The sequence below is a fragment of the Schistocerca cancellata genome, chromosome 6 (genome assembly GCF_023864275.1).
Source record: "Schistocerca cancellata isolate TAMUIC-IGC-003103 chromosome 6, iqSchCanc2.1, whole genome shotgun sequence".
Classification (NCBI taxonomy): Eukaryota; Metazoa; Arthropoda; class Insecta; order Orthoptera; family Acrididae; genus Schistocerca; species Schistocerca cancellata.
The window spans coordinates 452,114,675-452,138,053 of NC_064631.1; the positions used below are offsets into that span (position 1 = coordinate 452,114,675).

General features: G+C 38.3%; 1 protein-coding gene across 2 annotated transcripts in view; it reads right to left on the minus strand.

Annotated features, from left to right (window-relative positions):
• Positions 1-23,379, minus strand: part of LOC126191523 (murinoglobulin-1-like) — a 272,234-nt gene that overhangs the window by 117,823 nt on the left and 131,032 nt on the right. For both annotated transcript variants that reach the window (XM_049932422.1, XM_049932423.1), the window contains 3 exons: positions 19,741-19,972; positions 8,300-8,481; positions 3,893-3,965 (listed from right to left, as the gene is read on the minus strand). In XM_049932422.1, the coding sequence (XP_049788379.1) occupies positions 3,893-3,965; positions 8,300-8,481; positions 19,741-19,972 (487 nt within the window). The remainder of the gene's footprint in view (positions 1-3,892; positions 3,966-8,299; positions 8,482-19,740; positions 19,973-23,379) is intronic.

Genomic DNA, 23,379 nt, shown 5'->3' on the forward strand with positions numbered 1-23,379 from the left:
CATCAATAGCTGGTGAAATGAGAAATGCTATGGTTTTTAGAACAACATAAGTAAAATTGGTACACATTTGTTTTGAACCAAGGATATGCTTTCTCATAAGATGGTGACATTACTTTTTCTCAGCTCCTCACTTAATAAGCATAATAAACCACTGTTTCAGAATTCTCTTGCAATTGCATCTGCACAAGATGTTAGTGGGGTGAGACTGTGTAAACTCCACCTTCTTTTTTAAAAAAGACTTGAAATACAGCATCAAATTACATCAGTAATACAGCATCCAATAACATCTGGTACATTTTGAGATAAAAGATATATGTACAGTACATACTGATTATAAGATAAAATACTGATAATGACAAATGTATATAATATCAAGTCACATAGAATAAAATAATAAGTGATGTATAATTCCATAAGATGACCACGTAGTGAGCATTACTGTATTGCTCAAAGACCGATGTACAGTCCTTTCAGCAAGGTGGTAGCTTCTCCCTTAAGCGAATGAAGGTCCTGAAAGGCACCTTGGAATATCCTTATAGGGCATTCAGTGACAATGTACTGTAGTATGTGTTTGTTGTGTCCACAGTCGCAGTTAGGTCTATCAACCATGCCCCATTTACGCCTCTAGTAGTGACAATTTTCATGCCCTGTTCGGAACCAGTTGAGTGATGTCCAGGATCTCCTTGGTAGCTCAAATCCAACAGAGCATTGGCTTGGATCTTTGATTAGATTATTTGAGTCTGGGTTGGAGGAAGACCCTTCTTGGTCTCAGTGGATAGGAAGCTGATGGTTGTCTAGGCATTTTTTCCACTCTTGTTTCAGTGCTAGCTGTCTTTGTAAGTGTGGAGGATGGATGTTGGACAGAACAGGGAGCCACTGGGTTGGTGTTGGCTTGATGGTTCCTGATATCAGCCTCATAGTATTACTGAGTTGAGTATCTACTTCTCTTGTATGGGCACTATTTAACCACGTGAAGCTGCAGTAGTCTGCTGCTAAATAGACAAGAGCAAGGGCTGACATCCTGAGAATTATTGCATTCATTCCCCAGCTATTTCCTGTCAATTTTTGTGTTATGTTATTTCTAGTTTTTATTTTGCAGGTTGTCTTCTCCAGGTGGGCTCTGAAGGTCAAGCGTTACTCCCAGGTATTTTGGTTAAGGGTTTTCTATGAACATTTGGTTTCTGAAAGTGATTCTGGGTGCATATTGGGCATGTTTGTTGTTTAGATGAAACCAGGGTGGCTCTGTCTTCAAGGTGTTGGGTTTAAGTTGCCATACTTGGAAACATTCATCCATTTTTTTAAGGTAGTTTTCAAGAGTAGTTTCTGATGTCTCAAAATCAATAGATTGGCTAATTAAACATGTGTTGTCAGCATAAATGAACTTTTTAGAGTGGGTGTTTGGTAGTCAGATATGTATATACTGAAGAGCAGAGGTGAAAGAACTGATCCCTGGGGAAGGCCATCATTGAGTCGGTAGTTGCGGCTTTCCTTGCCATTATGTCTATTTGCCAACATGTTGTTAAGTAGTGTGCCAGCTTTCTACAATGTACGATGCATAGGAATTTCAGCAGCATTCCTTGTCTCCATACTGTGTCATACACAGATGACAGATCAATAAATACAGGTGTGGATTTTTTCTGTTCTTCAAAGCTCCTTTTGGTATGTGTGATTACTGCTAGTACCTGGTCACTCCAGCTCCTTTTAGGTCTAACATCAGCCTGTTCAGCTTGTATCTTCTCCTCAATAGTGGGTTTTATTCTGTTAAGAATGAACCTCATGAGAAATTTATAGCAGACACCCAGGAGAGCTATGGGTCTGTAGTCTTCGAGGTGCTTTCCTGTCTTTCCCAGTTTTAGGATTGCTATGGTTTTGGTTCTCTTAAAAAGGGCTGGAAATCTTCCAGTCTGTAATATGTTGTTGAAGAATTCTGTCATCCATTGTAGGGCATTGAGGCCACAATGCTTCAAAAATTCTCAGTATATGCAGTCAATGCCTGTGGTTTTCCCTGTTTTGTGTCCTTAATGGCCATGGAGACCTCGTATGTCTCAAAATTCTTTGAGGTGTCAGTTTCATGTGTTCTTCCATTGATGCTGTTCAGTTCTGCTCTTATTTCTCTGGTTTTCTTCTTGTCTATCTCTGGCGTTCTATATGTAAGTTTCAAAATTCTGTTGGCAACATCATTGGGACTTATATCATCACTATTGTGTACTGTTTTCATTGAAGGCACAACCAGTTTTGACAGTAAGTGCCATGCCCTTGTACTGGAAACTTCAAAACTCATTTAATTCATTAGTGTGTGCCGTTTTCCTCAGCGAGCTGAGTGCAAACATTGCAAAAGCTCATCAGTGACGTCTAGGTCGGCATTCTCCAGGTATTCGTTATAGACGTCAGTGCATTCCTGGCTCTATCCAGGAGTGTATGTTTTCCAATAGCCCCTGGGGACATGCTTTCTGGCAATGGATAATAGCAGGCCCACAAATTGCCCATAATTTTCTGCTTTTGGAGGAATCCATTGAATGTTAAACTCTAGCTAAGCAGTATAGTTCTTCCAGTTAGATTTGCCAAAATTCCATCAGTTCCATTCAGGAACTTGGAACACCATTTCTGTATTGGGAACTGTTCACAAACTTAAAGGGGCATTATGCTAGACTATGTGATATTGAATTTCATGTATGACTCAATAATTATGATTATAACCACATAGACCATACAAATGCATGGTGGACCATTACTTCAAGAAGTTCATTTTTAAATTACCATATGAATATATTTTGATATGGTGTAATTGTGACTTGAATAAATTCTACAATGAAAGTCAAGAATGTTAAACTGTCACCATTTACTAAACAACATGATATGACCTATAAATTCACTATGTGATGCAGTAAGGATCAATCTGCAATATCAATTTGGAGAAGTGGTTCATAGTTTAAAAGACAGAAATAGAATGTTTATGGGTGTTTATGTAAGGAATATGCTTTTGAACAGAAAGTGAACATAAATAATACTAATTTTGTCACTTTTCAAAAAAAAAAAACTTGATTATTTATTATGTAATTCATTCATTTGGAAATTTTTCTACTGTCCTATTACACTTGAGGTTATTCTCATTAATACTATTAATTAAACTTTAAAATTAATGGACGGAAAGACTGTTGTAAAATAATTACTTTGTCAGTGTCATATTCTCTTTCCTGTACATATTATCTTTGTTCTTTTATGCTCTCTGCAGTTGGTGGGAGCAGCGTACACAGAGTGTCAAGTCATGCATGAAGTATTAGATATGTTGGAATGAACTAAAGTTGTAATTATGCTGTGTCATAAGGTTGTAAATAATATGATAACTCAAAGCATTGTGTGAAAGAAAAATATGTCTGTAACAATTTATTTAAAACATCATGCACATATTATAAACTAACACCTGGAAATCATCATATAAGTAGGAAATGCAACATACCCTGAATTTACTAAGCCGATAACAGAGATTTCATGACGCATTTAATGAAGAAAACAAAGTTAAGTTAAAAAGCTACTAAACTTCTGCAATAATAATAAATTTCATGAAAATTCTAACTTTCTCTCTTATTTCTTTTTGTGAATAAGGGAACACATTATTCAAACATGTTCTTCACAGAAATGACTTTTGAGAAAGCAAAGGCCGGCCGGAGTAGCCGAGCGGTTCTAGGCGCTTCAGTCCGGAACCGCACGACCGCTACGGTGGCAGGTTCGAATCCTGCCTCAGGCATGGATGTGTGTGATGTCATTAGGTTAGTTAGGTTTAATTAGTTCTAAGTTCTAGGGGACTGATGACCTCAGCAGTTAAGTCCCATAGTGCTCAGAGCCATTTGAACCATTTGAGAAAGCAAAATAAGATATATGTTTGAATGCCCACCTGGAGATAAACTTGGAGTGTAGCATGGTCGTGTTTCCAATGTAAGGTCACTAAGCACAACAGCACCAAACTCCTGTAACATTGAATTTTTAATGTGTTAAAAAACTTTAAATGCATCACAATTATTGAAGAAGTTGGTTCTTCCTAGTCTAACTTAAAAAGTGAAATTTGTGATCCAATGACAGAATATGAATTTCTGAAGAAATTACATACAGTACAGTTAACCTACACTTTCACTTGATACTTCCTGGCAGATTAAAACTGTGTGCTGGATTGAGAGTCTAGCTCGGGATCTTTGCCTTCTGTGGGCAAGTGCTCTACTGACTGAGCTACCCAACACCATTTGTAACCCATCCTCACAGATTTATTTCTACCAGTACCTCATCTCCTACCTTCCACACTTCACAGAAGATCTCCTGCGAGCCATGCAAGACCAGCACTCCTGGAAGAAAGGATATTGTGGAGAAAACAGCTTAGCTACAGTTGGTAGAGCACTTGCTTACGAAAGTCAACAGTCCAGAGTTTGAGTCTCAGTCCAATACACAGTTCTGACCTGCTGAGAAGTTTCATAGCAGTGCACACTCATCTCATTCTGCAAACATTCCTAGGTTGTGGCTAAGCCATTTCTCTGCAATATCCTTTTTCCAGGAGTGCATCTTGCAAGGTTCGCAGGAGACCATTGTAAAGTTTAGAAGGTAAAAGATGAGGTACTGTAGGAAGTAAAGCTGTGAAACAGATCATGCACCACACTTGGGTAGCTCAGTCAGTAGAGCACATGCCTGCGTAAGGCAAAGGTCCCGAGTTCAAGTCTCAATCCAGAACACAGTTTTAATCGACCAGAAAGTTTCATATCAGCAAACACTTCGCTGCAGAGTGAAAATTTCATTTTATACTTAAACTTGTTCAACGAATACCTGTTGCCTTCAGAATCCATGTGTAAATAATATAAGACAAGAGTTTGATTTCAGAGTTTAGTGTTAAAAATTACAATGTATATATCTACATCTACATACAAACTCTGAAAGCCACCATGTGGTACATGGCAAAGGGCAGCATGTACCACTACTAGTCATTCCCTTTCCTGTTCCACCCACAATAAGAGCGAGAGACAAATGACTGTCTATACGTCTCTATACAAGCCCTAATTTCTCTTATCTTGACTTTGCAGTCCTTACACGAAATGTATATTGGTGGAAACAGAACTGATCTTCAGTCAGCTGCAAATTCCTATTCTCTATATGTTTTCAATAGTGTTTCATGATAAGATTGTTGTTTTTCCTCCAGGGATTCCAAACTGAGTTCCTCTGTAATACTTGCTTGTTGATTGAAACTACTAGTAACAAATCTAGAAGCACACCTCTGAATTACTTTGATGCCTTCCATTGATCAGATCTGATAGGTATCCCAAACACTTCAGCAGTACTCAAGAATGGGTAGAACAAGCATTCTACACATGGAGTCCCTTACAGATGAGCTACACTTTCCCAAAATTCTCAAAATAAATGGACATCAACCATTGACCTATCCTTATGTGATGATTCTACTTCACATCACCTTACAACATCATGCCTAGATCTTTGATCAACATGACTGCATCAAGCAGCACACCACTAATATAGCATTCGAACTTTAAAGAACTGGTTTTCCTACATCATTTTACATTTTTTCTAAATTTAGAGCAAGCTGCCATTTATCAGACCAAATACAAATTCTGTCTAAAAAAGTTATGCTGTATCCTTCTACAGTCACTCACCAAAGGTACATTCCTGTGTACTACCATGTGCTGAGCAAAGAGTCACAGATTACTGCTCTCCCTTTGTGTCAATACATTTATGTATATACAGAATAAGACTAGTCCTATTCCACCTTCCTGAGGCACTCTTGACAATAACCTTGTCTCTGATAAACACTTATCTTGGAGGTCAACATAGCAGGATCAATTACTCAATAAGTCTTCAAGCCATGCACGTATCTGAGAATCTGCTCCATATACTTGGAGATTCATTAACAGTCTGCTGTATGGCTCTGTAGCAGATGCTTTCTGGATATCTAGAAACATGGAATCTGCCTATTGCCCTTCACCCATGGTTTGCAGGATATCATGTACGAAAAGTACAAGATGAGTTTCACACAAGTGATGCTTTCTAAATCTGTGCTGACATCGGGGAAAAAGCTTTTCTATCTCAAGGAAATTTATTACATTCGAACATCAAATAAGCCCAAGAATTCTGCAGCAAACCAATGTCAAGGATATTGGTCTGTCATTTTTTGGGTCCATTCTTTTACCCTCTTGTACACAGGAGTCAACTGCACTTTTTTTTAATCATTTGGGAGCTCAAGCTGGGTGAGGAATTTGTGATAAATGTAAGCCAAGAACACTTACTTGCTGCAGAGTACCCTGTAAAACTAAATTGGATTTCCATCCATACATGGTGATTTAGTTTTTTCAGTTGTTTCTCTATGCCATGGTGCCTACTATTCTTACATCCTCCATACATGAACCTGCGTGACAGTCAAATGACAGTATGTCTGTATGAACCTCCTTCATGAACAACTTCTTCAATGTGAAATTTAAAACTTCAGCTTTCCTTTTGCTGTCTTCTGCTGCCACACCAAACTGGTCAACAGCAACTGGAGAGAAGCCATTGACCTACTTAGTGATTTTACATAGGACAAGAATTTTCTTGGATTTTCTGCAAGATCTTTCACTAAACTATGATGGTGGAAGTAGTATGCTTTGTGCATTGATATTTTTATTGATGTATAAATTTCTACTAACTTTTGCCTGTTGATATTTCCACTTTCCATTTTCTATCAAGAGTGCAACAATCTCTGCTTTCCCAAAATTTTCCAGATTTTGTTATTAAACCACTGCTGGTCTTTTCCATATTTAATCCAGCTACTCAGCACTTACTTCTCCTTAATGCTATTTATAATCAGTTTTAACTTTGTCCATAATTCCTGTATGCCAATTAAATTGGAACTACATCATGTCCATTCATAGTCTAAGAATGATGCTAACAACTGCTTATTGCTCCTTCCAGTATAAATACTCCCCTAACCTTCTTTGATGGTTTCATTAACTTTTTTAGTAACCTATGTCATTATGATAACACAATGATAACTAATCCTTGCTGCTATACTGACCCTTATAATTAGGTCAAGCCCTTTTATAGTTACAACATCTAAAATATTTCCATTATGTGTGGGTTACCAACCTAGCTGCTGAAGGCAGTTTTTGGGAAACATGATCAGAACTACTCTATAAGATTCTCTGTATGTATCAGTCCATACTCAGTAGATTAAAGTTGCCTCCAACTAATATTGCATGATAGCGGTACTTCTGTGTTACTGAGTGCAAACTTGTTTTGAACAATTCTACAACAGTTACTGTGGAATCGGGTGGCTGGTAGAAACATCTGAAGGTTAACTTGAGTTCACCTAGGACTGTTACTCTTGTCCAGATAATTTCACAGCCAGAGTCAATGTTCAGTCCCCAAGTGCATTCCACTACTAACAAAGAGGCTGCTTTCTGTGTGTGGAGCACCTTTGACATCTATTAAGCCTCAGGTTGAGACCCTCCACATGATATGATAAATCATGGGTTCTACTTGCACCCAGTGAGTGAGACCAGCGGTCTTCACCACTTATGTCAGACATCCATATAAACTGAGTATGACCTCGAAATGTGACAGTGGTCTTTGGTGACAACATGAGACAAAATTTGCAAATGACTGCACTCTGCATCCTCGATAGCCACCAGCAGGGTCCCCTCAACATCTCAGATGAAGCCTCTGAGCAGACATACCAATCATATATATTGGATTTCTTTGAAAGCCCTGAGCATTTGCCTACGGGGCACCTCAGCCACAGAGGTTGTCCATCCATTACATTAGAGACTCTGCTGCCCCTACACCCAAAGGCAGCAGCCTGTGGATGGCTGGCCATTGTCAATGCCGCCTTTAGCAGTTTGCAAACTGTGGTCAGCCGCTTCTATGTCCCCACACAGCCTGCATGCACTCTATACATCCTTCTGCTACTGATAATTTAAGAATTGAACTATAAAAGTGCACAGAAAAAGCTAAATATGGAACTTGCTACTCTCTGGTGTTTAACTAGTGAAGGCCAGCAGCTGACTGAGGCTTCTCCAATGATCCCTGTTATTTAAATCAAATGACCACTGAACTACAAACAGCATAAACCTACTCTACACTATAAATAAAATGTGAGACTGCACTTCTTAAATATGCAAACATGCAAGGAATTTAAGAATTTAACTGAAAACGCACACAGAAAAAGCTGAATACGTAACTCGCTACTCTCCTGCTGTGTCACAAACAGATGCTAGCACTTGACTTTTTTTATAAAGCAGCATAGGACAAAGAAAACTGTTCACAAAATTAGTACCTCAAATGCCTGGATTGCATCCACGTAAATTGTCAGTCGAGGGACCATCAACTTGCTTCGACCCCAATTAGATGAACGGCGTTTCCTTCGCAAGTCCCAAAAATCTGGTTCTAATGTTGTCGATGGAGTTTGTAGTTCCATGTTACTAGCTACTGTTGCACTGTCAGGGGTTTCCTCATTCTCTGTAATAAAGTACAGCAAACAAAATTAAATTTAAATACAAAAGGGTGTACAAAAGGAAATGCACCTCATTCCACACTGAAAATTAGTTTAGAACAGGAAATGAGGACAAATTTTTTTTAACATTCTGCTATACATATTCTTCAAAAAGTATCTTGAGTCATTTGTCAAGAAGCTCACCTATGAGAGAAACAGATTGTAAGAAACACATCTGAACTTTTGAATCCAATGAATGTAAGAGACAAGATTTAGTGACCACAAGACTATTACAGCAACACTGAATGCTATAGCTGAATGAAAAATTTGCAGTCAACAATTTGTACTCTTTTGGACCTGCTGCATTGTATATGTCTTTTAAGGAAATTATGTAATTACAATTCCAAAAATGCTGCTAAGTCAGATAGTTTTATTCATTATTGTAGGGCTATTTTGGCAAATAGCCATTGTCAGATTATCTGTAAGTAAATTAAGAAATTCAGAAAAATATTTTAACTTCAAAGGAAGTATGACAAGAAAATGATTAGAAACTTCTTTAATGGACAGCAGAAAACTTTCCACTCTGGGGAGGAAAATACAGAGAGTCTCTGGCACTTGATAGATAAGTTTAGCAACTTAATATTAGATGGAAGTTTCAAGTAAATAGCATACTTGAACTTATGACAAATCAGATGGATCCTTTCCTATCTGTTATCTTTTTCTACTCCCAAAAATAATCAATTTTTTGCAAAGTTTTATAGTTTCAGTATGTTTACCTCGTAACATATAGAGCTCATTTAAAAATCTCTAAATTCTATTTAGACTTAATTTCACATAAATTTATTACTCAGCTTCTTTAGAATGTTCTGGTTACATTTTTGTAACCAGTTTTCATTAGATCTCAGACAATTAAAAGTTACAGTTAATTGTTAGTTTAAAGTTACAGTTAACTGAAGTTAGACCTATAGTTTGAGATCTGTAAGACCTCGTGCATTAATAAGTAAATTTGAGAGGGATGACTTATACCAATTGAAAGATAACCATTCTGACTTTACAGGAAAGTATTTTAAGTTATTGAAAATTAATTATCTTACACAATAATTAACATCAGAGTTTCTGGCTATTAACAACTTCCATCACATATTTCATCACAAGCACTGTTCAGTTCAAGATTTTGACTGCTTACTTTTGTTATCTTAATTTTGCCCATACCATCTAGCACACAGCATTACTTATTAACTCACTAATTAATAATTTCACATAATTTACTACGTTTTGCAGTACGGTACTAATTCATACAAACAGTGGCCTTCACATGGGCATAAGGATAATACATCTGTGTATTTTTCTAAATTTCTGATTAGGAAAACTTTCAATAAATCAGAATGATATTAGTTCTAGTTGTTCACCAAAAACAGTGAATTCAACTTAACCATTTTTCAAAGCATCATGTACTTTTCAGAGTAACAGTTTGCCCTACACTAGTCTTTCTAAGATCATCTGTCATGAAACAGTCAGTCCGTGGACTGAGGGCCAGACATGCTTTCATTGTTTGACTCACATTTTTATAGCATTTGTTATGCATGTAAGAACAAGTGCTCCAGTTACTGCATAACTAAAGAACTTTCATGTGACTGCTGTACCTCTAATAAACAAACATTGTGTCTGAATTGCCTTGTGATCAACAAGTATTATGAATCATCATTGTCATCAGGTTGAGTTAGTGTTGAAGTCAATGATTTGTCTTATGGACTGACTTAAATGATTTACTGGACTGTAACTGTCTTTGACAGGAACTGAGCATAAGTGAGACCTTACAGTAATGTAAGAAATGTGAACTGTTAATCTTGTGCCGCAACAGGAAAAGGTATTTCCTATTGTGAATTGTGTGTGCTGGCCTGAATAATTGCATCAGTGATTGTTTGTAGTTTAAAAACTGGTCACTGTAATTAATAATTGGACTTCACATGGAATAAAATATGAATGTTATTGTCATCTAAAATATGGTGATATGTGCATCAATGAACAAACACCATCCCACATACAATTAGATTTTCAGCTTTGTGGTGATTGAGACTGTTACTACATAGAATGGATTACAAAAATCAGGTTACTTCTGTTGCAAACTTCATCTCAGACAAAGTAGAGAGTAAGCATGAAAAATTCTTTAATGTGAGGTATATAAGATAAAGTACAACTATTACAAAAATACAACACTGACCAGGAAAGCTAAATCTTTGGTATGAGTTTCAGGGAATAAACAAAGGTGCAAAACAAACAAAATGGTCTTTGGGATGTATTTGGCACAACATAAGAACAATGTTATAGATATGGGAAACTACATGCAAATTTGCATGTTGTACTCAAAATTAGTGGGCTAAATTAGTTAAAAAAAAAAAACCTGAGCAGTTGCTCACATCACAGATCACAGCTTGTTAATCCAGTGTGCCTATGTTGAACCAACAGAACAGTCTATGGCATACAAAGCCTTTCTAGCAGTGTGTCCCACTGGAGTTTCTTGAACATTTCTGAGACACACTCAAGCTGACTAAACAATCCTTGGAAAAACCAGTAACTCTGGTTTGAATCTCCTCCATCTTTCACATTTATTTACATTGCCATAACTCCTGAAACTATAAACATTCCAGAATTGGGATTTGTGAATTACATATCCTTATGATTGTTCTGATATTTCTAAGTCTGGCATCTTCTGGCACAGGGTGGCAACTTTGTTTCATCAAAGGAATTCATTTAAGATTTCCAGGCTGATATTCCTAATTTCCCTTATCCAGTTTTTGTTAAATGTGAGGTCAGGATATAATTTACTAGTTTTGATGGTCACAAATGAATATTTTTTAGTTGCCACATCAGTGATTATTTCAATCAAATTCAGCATGTATTTACAGTTTTATCAACAAGATATCATGTCTCTTGGGAATTCCTTACTTACCATCTTCAATTACCAGTCAGTTCTATGCCATGTCAATGTGTAATATCTTCTGGATATGAGAAATTGTAGTTGTTTGCTTTAACCTACTACAAAAGACATATAAACAGTAACAGCACAAAAAACTGTATTGAAAGGATGCTACATGAGAGATATGAAGAAAGGATATATTGTTGTCACAGTCATAAACTATACTGCAGTTCTGCACTAAAAAAAAACTTCCTATCACTCACTTTCACTTCTCACACTTTCAATGCATGATGAATGATATGTCGTCACAATAGCTCCCTCTCTTTTGAATATGGAATGGTGAGTGACCAGCTATGTGATACTGCCAAGAGCAGAGCACAGCTGGGCTATTTCTATGTCAAGTGGTCTTACCAGCTGTGCTACTGGCCTCTGAAAATGCAGGGCAACAACTGGGCCTTTTGGTTATCACTGACTGAAGAGTCTGCTTGCAGAATCCAGGGATGCAGGGAATGGATGGGAATTTGGGTCATACTTGCTGCCGTGCTCAGGTGAACAGAGTTCCAAAAGTTCTTATGTTTCTTCATTATGGGAGGTGGCTGCTGGGGTGGCGATGATGGTTCTGGAAGAGGTGACACTGGCAGAGGTTCTTTTGTGTCTTTCTAAATAATTTCATAGGATAGATAAAAAATCTACTCACCAAGTGGCAGCAGAACACACTCCTAAAAGAGGGTTATAATTAGGCAAGCTTTCAGAGCCAGTAGCTCCTTCTTCATGCAGATAGGATGAAGAGGAACAAAGAAGGATGAAGAAAAAGGACTGGAGATGTCTAGGAAAAGGGGTAGATTTTGGGAAAGTCACCCAGAACCACATGTCAGGGGAGACCTACTGCAGGTGATGAGAAGGAAAGACCGGTGTGTTTCTGTCAGAAATATGAGTATGTCTGCTGGGTAAAAGAGTGGGGTGCCTCTTATGTGTGGGTTGGCAAGTTTAATTTTTCAGTCTGCCTGAGAAATAAAACCTGTTGAAGATGGAGGTTCGGGTGTCAGTGTGTTGCATCTCGCAGGTGTTGCTGACGTAACTGGATCATTGGTGCCTTTATTCAGTGAAGCTGTGGGGGTGTTGTCCTCTTAGAGTTGCTTGCCCATTGGGGTTTACCTTGGGGAGCTATATGTGGTCTCTCTGAAGGCTTTTCGACAGTGACGTATACTAGTTTCACCCTCCCTATGGAGATTTTTGTGACTTAGCCGTATTGAAGTATTCTGCAGGTATGCAAGCCACGTTGTAATACCTGATATGGCCCAACATAAGGGAGAAACAGCTACAGTTTGCAGCTTGCCTGCATCAACATGCAACCAAATATGCAAACAGTTCTGGAGGTTCTAGTGATAATATACTTGCTTGATGCCACAAGACACTGGTGCTGCATGAAGGAGTTGCTGCATTGTGTGCTGAAGTGTTTGTGTGAGCTCTTGCAATAAGTGGGCTTAGGGTGTTGTCTCTTCTTTGCTATTTATGAGGTTTGCCAGAATGTATGTTTGTTGTCTGTAGCCTAACTGACTCGGGACCAAGCTAATATCTGTTTTTACAGCCATTCTTAAACACAGTAATAGGTCAGGCAATGTGTCACACGAGCTCTGCTTTGAGTGTTTTGTGCAGTTGGTTTATAATTATGTTGCTTGCAGTGTGATAATTCGTGGTTTTGAGGTGGTAGATTCTACATAGTTTAGTGAGCTTGGTAAAAAGCAAGCAGTCAAACTATCAAGTGTGATTCATGGTCGCTGTGACTGGAACTCAATTCATGTCCACTGTGATTGGAACTCCAAATCTGGTGATCCACATGTGGATGAATTTTTAACCACCATTTCTGCCAAAACATCAGTGACTGGCATAGCCTCTTACCAATGGTTAGAGCGGTATTTTATTGTTAACAAGTATTTGTGTCCATTGGAGAAGAGAAGTGTGTGTACATCTTGTTGCGAGAGTAACTATATCTCTAACAGAAGTGACCGTGTGTCAACCAACTTTGTTGACAATGTAAACAAGCTCTTTTCAACTGATGGCACAATTCATCAGTCTCCAGCTTTGTAATACGTTGAGTCACAGCATCTGCAGAAGCACAATCGCTGGGGTAGGGCAGACCTTGAACAGTTCAGAATACATTTTCGTGTTGTGCCATGGGAGTAGATGGGCATTGTTGACCTTTGGCAGTGTCACACCATGTGATCTGCAATGCTGGAATAAAGATAGTTTTTAGTTTGTAACTGGAGCTACCAATGTGGATCTGTGCTTTAAGCATTCATCAGGTCAGGCCATGGCACTCCAGTTATTTCACTGCAAGCCCATGAGATACAATAGGCCAATGTCTTAGAAACTGCTTATATGACAACTGTCCATGGTAAATTGTTCTACAGAGTCTAGGTGTCTTACAGGGCAAGGTGGGTTTTTCTGATTAATTTTCTGGGACGCAGTGATTACAGATTGATGATTGGTGAAGCTGGTGAAAGTTCTTGCCTCGAGCCACAGTGGAAGTATTTTACAGCTTCAGACATTGTGAGGAACTCTCAGTGTATTGCTGACTAACGGGTCTGTGCCAGTGAAAGTTAGAAAGAAGAAAAGAATGTTAATGGCTACCAAGTTCCTGATATCTGCTGTTGCTGTACTGTGCCAATGGCTGTTTGGCTAGAACCTAGTGTCAAGGCTAATTGTGCGCTAAGGCCTGGGTAAGAGAGTATCGCAGCCAATGACAATGTGTCTCCATTTGTTAAAGGCTTCCTTCTTTATTTCTGTCCATGATATGTGTGCTTGACAGTGGTGGTGTTTCTTGTTAGAATGGCATTGAGAGTGGCCTCTCTTTATGCTACTTTCAGTATGTATTGTCAATAAAAGCTTACCGTACCCAAACACATCTTAAAGCACACAGCAGGGGAGAGGTTTGATACTCTCTGCTGACGTTTGGTATCCTAAAAAATTAACAGTCAGTTTCCCTAATGTGGACTTGTTTGCAATCTGGTGGACACCATACTCCTGAAAACATCGAAATCTCAACTGTAAGTGAACTCTTTGCTCTTTGTCATGATGAGAAAAAAACCATATACATGTGGAACAAAATCGTACACCTCTCAAAACTTCATCTATTAAGTGCTGCCAACTCTGGGATAAAATGCTTAAACAGTACCACATAAAACGAAACTGAAAAAACCTGAGAAGGGTAACAATGGCCTTTTTGGGAATGTTACAGATGGCCACTGGAATTTGGATATAGGCCTTGTCACAAATACACTAAAAATTGATGCACTGTGTAATGCATCTGTAAAGTCCTAGACATTGGGAATGGAGTAGGATCTGGGACAGTCCTAGTATTTAGGGCTCTAAAATTACCACACAGTCAGTGAGTATCATCTTTTTTATTCACCAAATGAAGTGGTGACGACCAGAGGCTGTCTGAGCTGTGTATAACACCTGCATCCAACCACTTTTTGAAATGCAGTCCAGTCCATGTATTGTCTAAATGTAGTGTACTGTTGAATGTCATGCTTCCTTTCAAGTTGTGATTGGTGTGAATAACTCAGGGTAAGTTGCTGAAATGGATCTTTGTCCTCAGTGGCAGTGGCAGTTGTACTTGAGCCTGACTGGATATTAGATTAGATTAGATTAATACTTGTTCCATAGATCATGAATATGACACTTCATAATGATGTGGAACGTGTCAAGTTAATAAAATATGTCTGTACAAGATATTACATTACACAAAATATTGCATGACACTAATGTTTAAGTTGTTATTGTTTTTTCCCCCTTAATTTATATCTAAAAATTCAGCCAATGAGTAGAAGGAGTTGTCATCTAGAAATTCTTTTAATTTATTTTTAAATGTTAGTTGGCTATCTGTCAGGCTTTTGATGTTGTTTGATAGGTGACCAAAGACTTTTGTGGCAGCATAATTTACCCCTTTCTATGCCAAAGTCAGATTTATCCCTATGTAGTGAAGATCATCCTTTCTCGTGGTGTTATAGCTATGCACACTGCTATTACTTTTGAACTGGGTTGGATTGTTAGCAACAAATTTCATAAGTGGGGAGGATTTTATACTGAAGATCCATTGTATTCAGCTGATGATTGTGTGTATCAACTGAAAGTTTAAAATGATTTAAAAATGCCTCTACTAAGATGGAGTAAGAGAATGTGACAATCATGAAAATCCATTTACCGCATATTTGTAGGCTGAGTTTCACCGACAGGTAAGTTGCACCAAAGTGGGGACAACTGCATTATTTGCTGCTTTTAATGTGCAATCTTGCTGACGACATGTTGGCTCAAGGCACTAAAGGGGAAAATGCTAATATCTGAACCACTGTTAATTAAATATTCAATTCCATTCTGCATGTCTTTTACAAAACTGCATATCAATGAAGCACTTGACACTTTCATCTACACATGCACTCTGAGGAACTGGAACTGTGGTTCACTCACTTTTGTTTAGCATATGTGGGCACCTTAAGCGTTATTTGTGGTGTTAACATCCCCTTTCAGTCACTTTCGGCATCTGGATAACCACACAGTTGTTTCAACTTCTTAGCTCAATCTCCAAATTTAACGTGATACCAGCACCACCCAGAAGTGTGATTTTTGTTGACTTCTGACAAGTGCTAGTGTGTTGCTTTCTGTAACATTGCTGTGAACCAGAGTGTCTCGCACTATTTATTGTAGCGAAGTAATTTTCAGTGAGTGCCTTAAGGGACAAACAGAAAATGCACCTGTCTTCTCTGCAAAGGTAGATAAATGTAAATTTCCATGTACCACCAAAGCCATATTTATTGCTGATGGGAGGTGGTTTAGCCATATTGTATGTAATGCACCTTCTGAAAACAGGTTCTGACTTGCCAAATTATGTAGATGCTGCGACAATTCCAGTATTCTTTGATTTCCAATAGCCTCTTCATTCGGAACATATTGTTGTTGGTGATGATGATGATGATGAGGTAGTAGTTGAACTGCCCATTTGTGATTAAATCATTGACAAAATCGGGAAGAGCAATTGTACTGATGTTGATCATGTTGTTGTTGTTGTTGTTGTTGTTGTGGTGGTGGTGGTGGTCTCCAGTCCTGAGACTGGTTTGATGCAGCTCTCCATGCTACTCTATCCTGTGCAAGCTTACCACCAAAGCCATATTTATTGCTGATGGGAGGTGGTTTAGCCATATTGTATGTAATGCACCTTCTGAAAACAGGTTCTGACTTGCCAAATTATGTAGATGCTGCGACAATTCCAGTATTCTTTGATTTCCAATAGCCTCTTCATTCGGAACATATTGTTGTTGGTGATGATGATGATGATGATGATGATGAGGTAGTAGTTGAACTGCCCATTTGTGATTAAATCATTGACAAAATCGGGAAGAGCAATTGTACTGATGTTGATCATGTTGTTGTTGTTGTTGTTGTTGTGGTGGTGGTGGTGGTCTCCAGTCCTGAGACTGGTTTGATGCAGCTCTCCATGCTACTCTATCCTGTGCAAGCTTCTTTATCTCCCAGTACTTACTGCAACCTACATCCCTCTGAATCTGCTTAGTGTATTCATCTCTTGGTCTCCCTCTACGATTTTTACCCTCCATACTGCCCTCCAATGCTAAATTTGTGATCCCTTGATGCCTCAGAACATATCCTACCAACCGGTCTCTTCTTCTTGTCAAGTTGTGCCACAAACTCCTCTTCTCCCCAATTCTACTCAATACCTACCAATGATGTTGATCATATTGTTTGAAATTAAACTGGTGTGGTAGTTTTCGGTTTCCATTCTCATGGTGGCATGAGTTTTGCTGATTCCTGAAGGAGTTCTTTTCCTCCAAAGAAGAACTCAGATACAAGCATTACTTGAGAGAGATATTCAAAGTACATGGTGGTGTCACAGAGTCAGAAACAACAATGCAGTTCTGAGAAAAAAACAAACTCTTGCACTATCGATGTGTTATGAACTATATGTCACCACAAAATCATTGCTGGAACTCACTTCAAACTGTTGTCACAGGTTTTGATGTCATAAACTTTGATAGCAATGTAATACATTATTATTTAAAACAAGACATGTAATAAATTTTGGGAAGTACTACTTCGGACTGAAATTAGTAAAAAAGAACTAAGTCCTGAAAATTTAATGCTGATCATCAAAACATTTGTGTACATATGCAGGTATGTAACTACATTTTTGTAAAATTAAAAAAACTCACCTCTGCTTTTCTACCAATGATGTATTCTCAGCTATGTGACAAATTATCACACACACACACACACACACACACACACACACACACACACACACACACACACACACACCACACTCCTTGAAAATAAATATCACTGAATGGATAAAAAAGTCTGCTCACGGAGTGGTGGCAGGAGAAATACATATAAATGTTAAGGAAATGTGCAAGCTTTTGGAGCCAGTGGCTCCTTATTCTGGCAGACGGGTTAAAGTGGAAGGAAGAGTAATAGAGGAAAATCACTGGTGAGGTTTGGGAGATGGAGAGGGCAGGGTCCTTCCTCACGAAAGAAAGAGGAGTACGGTGGAGAAGATTAGAAAGAAGAGGCAAGGCTATCAGTTCCCAGGATGAAAAGGACCCGTCTGCCACAAAAACAAAGAGCTTTGTTTCCTCTCAACAACATTTGTTTGTCTAGTTTTGCCAATGACACTGACTGAAATTCACTTAAAATAAATCATGTGCACTAGTGTCACAAAAGAAACTAATTGCTTGTTTTTAAAGTGTAATTTTACTTAACAAGAAAAAGGTTAATGACAACATATTTTGGCTTTTATAGCTAAGCAGAAGGCATAATTTAATGCAAGTTTGGAGAAAAAGTTTGTTCATATTTGTAGTACAAGGCTTCACAATTGCATAATTGTAGTCATAGGATACTACGTTATCTCATTTTGTGAAGTGCATGATTTTACATTACTAAACATTTAAAGCAAGTTGCCAGTATTTGCACCACTTTAATAAAATCTTATCAAGATCTGACTGGATGTTTGTGCAGTTTATCTCAGACAGTACTTCATTATTGATAGCTGCACCATCTTTAGAAATTCTGAGGTTACTAGTAATATTGTCTGCAATGTCATTAATATACAACATGAGCAGCAAGGGACACAACACACTTCTCTGAGGCACAACTGATGTCACTTGCACATATATCATTAATTCTCCATCCATGATAATGTGCTCTGCCCTCCCTACCAAAAATTCCTCAATCCATCACAAATTTCACTTGATACTTCAGATGATCACACCTTTGTTAATGAGCATAGATGTGGTACTGAGTCAAATGCTTTTTCAAAATCATGGAACAATTTGGCCATGTTCAAAATGATGTACAAAAAATATTGTTTTTGAAGTTGGGAAAGCTATATTGACACAGACAAAGAAAAGACTGGTATAAGAAAAGAGCCTTTGCTGTGTGGGAAGGGGTCATTTTGAAATTAGCTTCTGGTAGTTTTGTTTCATATAAGATGACCAAAACAATTACAACTCTGTGGGCTGCACTCAGTGGTTTCAAAGTTGCATGCGGTCCATGGACTTTGGGTTGTCAACCATTGATTGAACCCAAGATATGGATTTCTGCCTATTCACAGAGAAGTATTCACATTACACACATTTCCCTTTCTGTTATAATAATGTAACTTTTGAACTGATATGATCACTAAGATTTCAGAGTGTTGCACACATCCCTAAAAGTCTCAGATACGGTGTAGCCAGTTATCAGTATTTTCTGACTGTGTGTGCCTGCATATCACTTTTAATCACTGAATTTCCACTATAGCCAACATAATTGTCTTGAGAGATTCAGCAACTGTTTAGATAATTAACATAATTCATATTTATTTTTTCATCTCAGTTGCACATTTTCAATTTGGTTACATGTTTCAGTCACTTTGGATCATCTTCAGATCTAAGTAGTTGCATCAGCAACCCATCTTGTCTATCCAGAGACACATATTACAGTTCTCTGATATGTGGTACTGTACAGACAAGACAGGTTGCTGACACAACTACTTAGATCTGAAGATGATCCAGAGTGACCAAAACATGTAATCTAATTAAAAATGTGCAACTGAGATGGAACAATAAATGAGAATTATCTCAATGCATTTCCATTTGCATTTGTTGTGACATAAAACCCTCTGCAGGCATCTTATAAGGTCCTCCATCTTCTAAGCAAATAAATAAGTTTACTCTTCAATAACAGACACCAATATAATGCTAAATAACACACATCAGTCACATAAATAATAAAAATATTAATTTATAGTTACCTTTTTACTGAGTAAACAACATTCTACAATTTATGAGAGCATATAAAACATCTTTTTACCTACTCTTCGAACAATATTCCCAATCATCATGTTGCCTTGGTATGCTAGAGCCATCAATATGGAACTTTGAAAGTTCTCTAAATATTCTATCAGCGTTTAGAGAATCAGATGAGGCAATGAAACTTGTTCGTTTATCTACAGCTGAAAGTGCACACAGTGACCTCGGAGCTGCATGCACTGTAAGAATGGCATCTGCTCCTGGCAGCTGCTGACTTTGAGAAAATACTGAATGAACCTGAAACAATATTTTAATAGAATTATAGAGCATCTGTACAAGCATGTTGCCTAGTCTTTTGCACTTGGCAAGAAGCTAGCAGTTATTGTAACATCTCTGTGCCAAACTTAAGAACTCACTATTGAGTGTTGATAGTTTAAAGGATAGGATATTCGCTAATACAGTCTATTGTAAATTATGACCAAGAACTTAAGAGTTCAATTTTAATCTGAAAATTTAATTCTAGCTGTTCATGGGAGACTTGTATTTCTCGTCAAGTGAATGGGTAGGAGCATGTTTATGTTAATTTTAGCACTCCAAACTTGCAACCAAGGATAAAAATATTATGTTGCTGACATGGAAATGTTAACCAGATACAATTTTCAATCAATATATTGATTGTTCTGAAAGCAATAGTCATGTCCTCATACACAAATTACTGATTATCACTTGTAGTAGCAACAGTTCATACTGTCTGCTATTGTCAATCATTCCAATATAGAGTCAGAGCTTTACAGGTTAATTTCTCTTGGTAAGTATGAAAATATAGCATTCTCAATTATTAAAAGTTATTGGTTTCATGTGGTACATGTTTTCCCAGGACACTAAAATCACCGAGCGGGGTGGCGCAGTGGTTAGACACTGGACTCGCATTCGGGAGGACGACGGTTCAATCCCGCGTCCAGCCATCCTGATTTAGGTTTTCCGTGATTTCCCTAAATCGCTCCAGGCAAATGCCGGGATGGTTCCTCTGAAAGGGCACGGCCGACTTTCTTCCCAATCCTTCCCTCAGCCGATGAGACCGATGACCACGCTGTCTGGTCTCCTTCCCCAAACCAACCAACCAACCACTAAAATCATTTCCATTGTGTATAATACAGTAGCAATAAGCTTACATAATGAAAAAGGAAGGAAGCCCATGTTTGTTAACAGCAAGCTCATTAAATATGGATCACAAGCTCAGACTGGACAATGGATGGGAAAGGAAATCAACTGTGGCTGATTCATAGATACCATCCTAGCATAAAACAAGTGTTTCAGAAAAATAAACAGAAAACTTAAATCTGGATGATCAGGCACATTTTTGAACCAGTGTCCTGTATAGAGTCCAGTGTGCTAATGGTGCCCTCCATTGCTCAGACACAAACTTAACAGATAAAATGCAGCAAAGACACAGTCAGGCACCCTCCATCGTCTGCTGCAACTGACCCTTTTGCTAAAATGTATGTGGAATGGTGTACTAATTTTGTGAAGTAATGGCTATCTTTCTTCATTTTGTAATACATCATACATTGCCTCACTGTGGGCTAATCCTCTTGGCTTCAGGACACCAGACCTGGTTTTCAGGATCCAGTGGAAAGGGCCTTTGTCCAGCCTGAAGATAGTGGGTTGGTCTTTCTATAATCCAAATGGCTCATTATCAGCGCCTGATAGTCTAGCTTAAAAACTGGTCTGGCTTAAGGCTCACTAGTCTGGCTTAAGGGCTGGTCAAAGCCTGCTAAGTATGGTTCAAGGGCTGGCTAAAGCCCTTAGTCTGGCTGGAAGGACTGGTCAAAGCCCTGCTAAGTCTAGCTCAAGTGCTGGCCAAAGCCTGCTAATTCTGGCTGAAAGGGCCAGGCTGTGCTTAGTCTGGCTGGAAAGACTGGTCAAAGCACAGTTAAGTCTGGCTCAAGGACTGGCCAAAGCCTTCTACATCTGTCTCAAGGGCTGGCAAGAGCCTTCTAAGTCTGGCTGAAAAGCTGGCCAGAGCCTGGTCTGTCTGAAAGGCTGGTCAGGGCCTAATAGTCTGGGTTAAGGGGTTAAGGGCTGGTCAGGGCCTAGTAGTCTGGCTTAAGGGCTGGTAAGACACTACTAGTGAGATCTGAGGGCTCATCACTTCCTCATGATGGTTAGTATTCTACAGCATCTGTTGCAAATTAATTTCTGAGGATTCCTGGCAGAAAAGCTGGCTCCTTCCACAGGAGAATAATTAACAAGAGTGGGAGACATTAATTGGAAATTCATGAATTCTCTTCAAGAGGCTGATTAGCTGAAAAGCCTGAATGATGAAATGTTTCTGAGTATTTCAAAGAGACAACTGGCAGCCCTCCTGGGTGTAGAAGGAAAGTCTTATGCCCTCCTGAGCAGAGGTCATCTTTGATAGTATCTAAACATTTCTAAAGTTGGGACCTGGTGACTGGTCATGATCCACAAAATTATTTTTTCAATACAGAAAGCCTACAAGAATTCACAAGTGCACTCTGTGCATGTGAGTAAAATTCTAGTAAGTCATTTTCTGGTTTTTCAGTTTAGTTAGTTTGTACATGTTTGCTAGGCAGAGGCTTCCTGACAACAGGGGTGTGTAGCCATTAGCTAGAAGAAGGTAGTGTTTAATAACAGAGGTTCAGTGGACAAGTTTTGATGGAAGTCAATAAATTTACTTACTTCTGTGGACACTTTGAGTGTTGTGCTTTTGAGCAAATTTTTATCTATTCTTTCTATAGATAACCTGTTTTTTATTTGTGGAGACGCAGTGTGTTGACTCTTAGTGCGGAATGTTTTCCAGTGTCACGTAGTGCTCGAATCTCAGTATTTTCCAGAAAGCAGTTAGGGCCCTATAGGGAATTAATTATTTATTGTAGACACACGAAAAATGTAATTTTCTTGCAGGCCAAAGCAAGACTTATTTAGATTTGTTTTAATACTGTAGCCGTACAGAGAATTAAACTAGGTCTGCCACTAAACCTTTCCCAGTAAATCTAGTATTTCAGGTAATTTATCTCGTGTGCCACACACCTCTAAGAGTGCATAGATTCACCTGCAGGCAATAATGACACTGCACAGTGCAATGGTCTCTCAGAGGGAGAGGTGAAGGAATGTTTCAATTCGTTTATTCATTTATGGAATGCTAATAGTCAAAATCCCAGCTCTGTAACTGAGAGGCACCATGTGCAAGAGCTATCTTTTAATATTTTATGAAAACAATGAAAAATACTCTTTATTGGTACACATTGTTTTAACATTTCTCAAATATTTGACTGTAAAATTCGTACTTTTTCAAATGTTCAAACCGAACTCCAAAATTTTTTCTCCAGTCTGATGTATGCACCTCAAAAACATGGTTTTAGAAGGAATCAACAGCTTCTTGTGTTGGCGAAATCACTAGCAATAACATATCATATAGAACAGTTTTGATTGCTTAAAAATGTTTATTCACAAGTGGTAACCAGTTTTGATGAGATGTGAATCATCTTTGCACCACACTCTGTAGCTTAGAGTAAAACATAATGGAGGGAAACAATTTAATGTGACAAACATTAAGTTAAACTTAAATTATCTGATATTATACCCTGTGATGACATTGGAGACAATGGCACAGAGTAGGAACTGGGGATGCCACCCTCCTATGTTGACTAGTAACTATGTGGTGGCGTCATGGAGTTAAATTG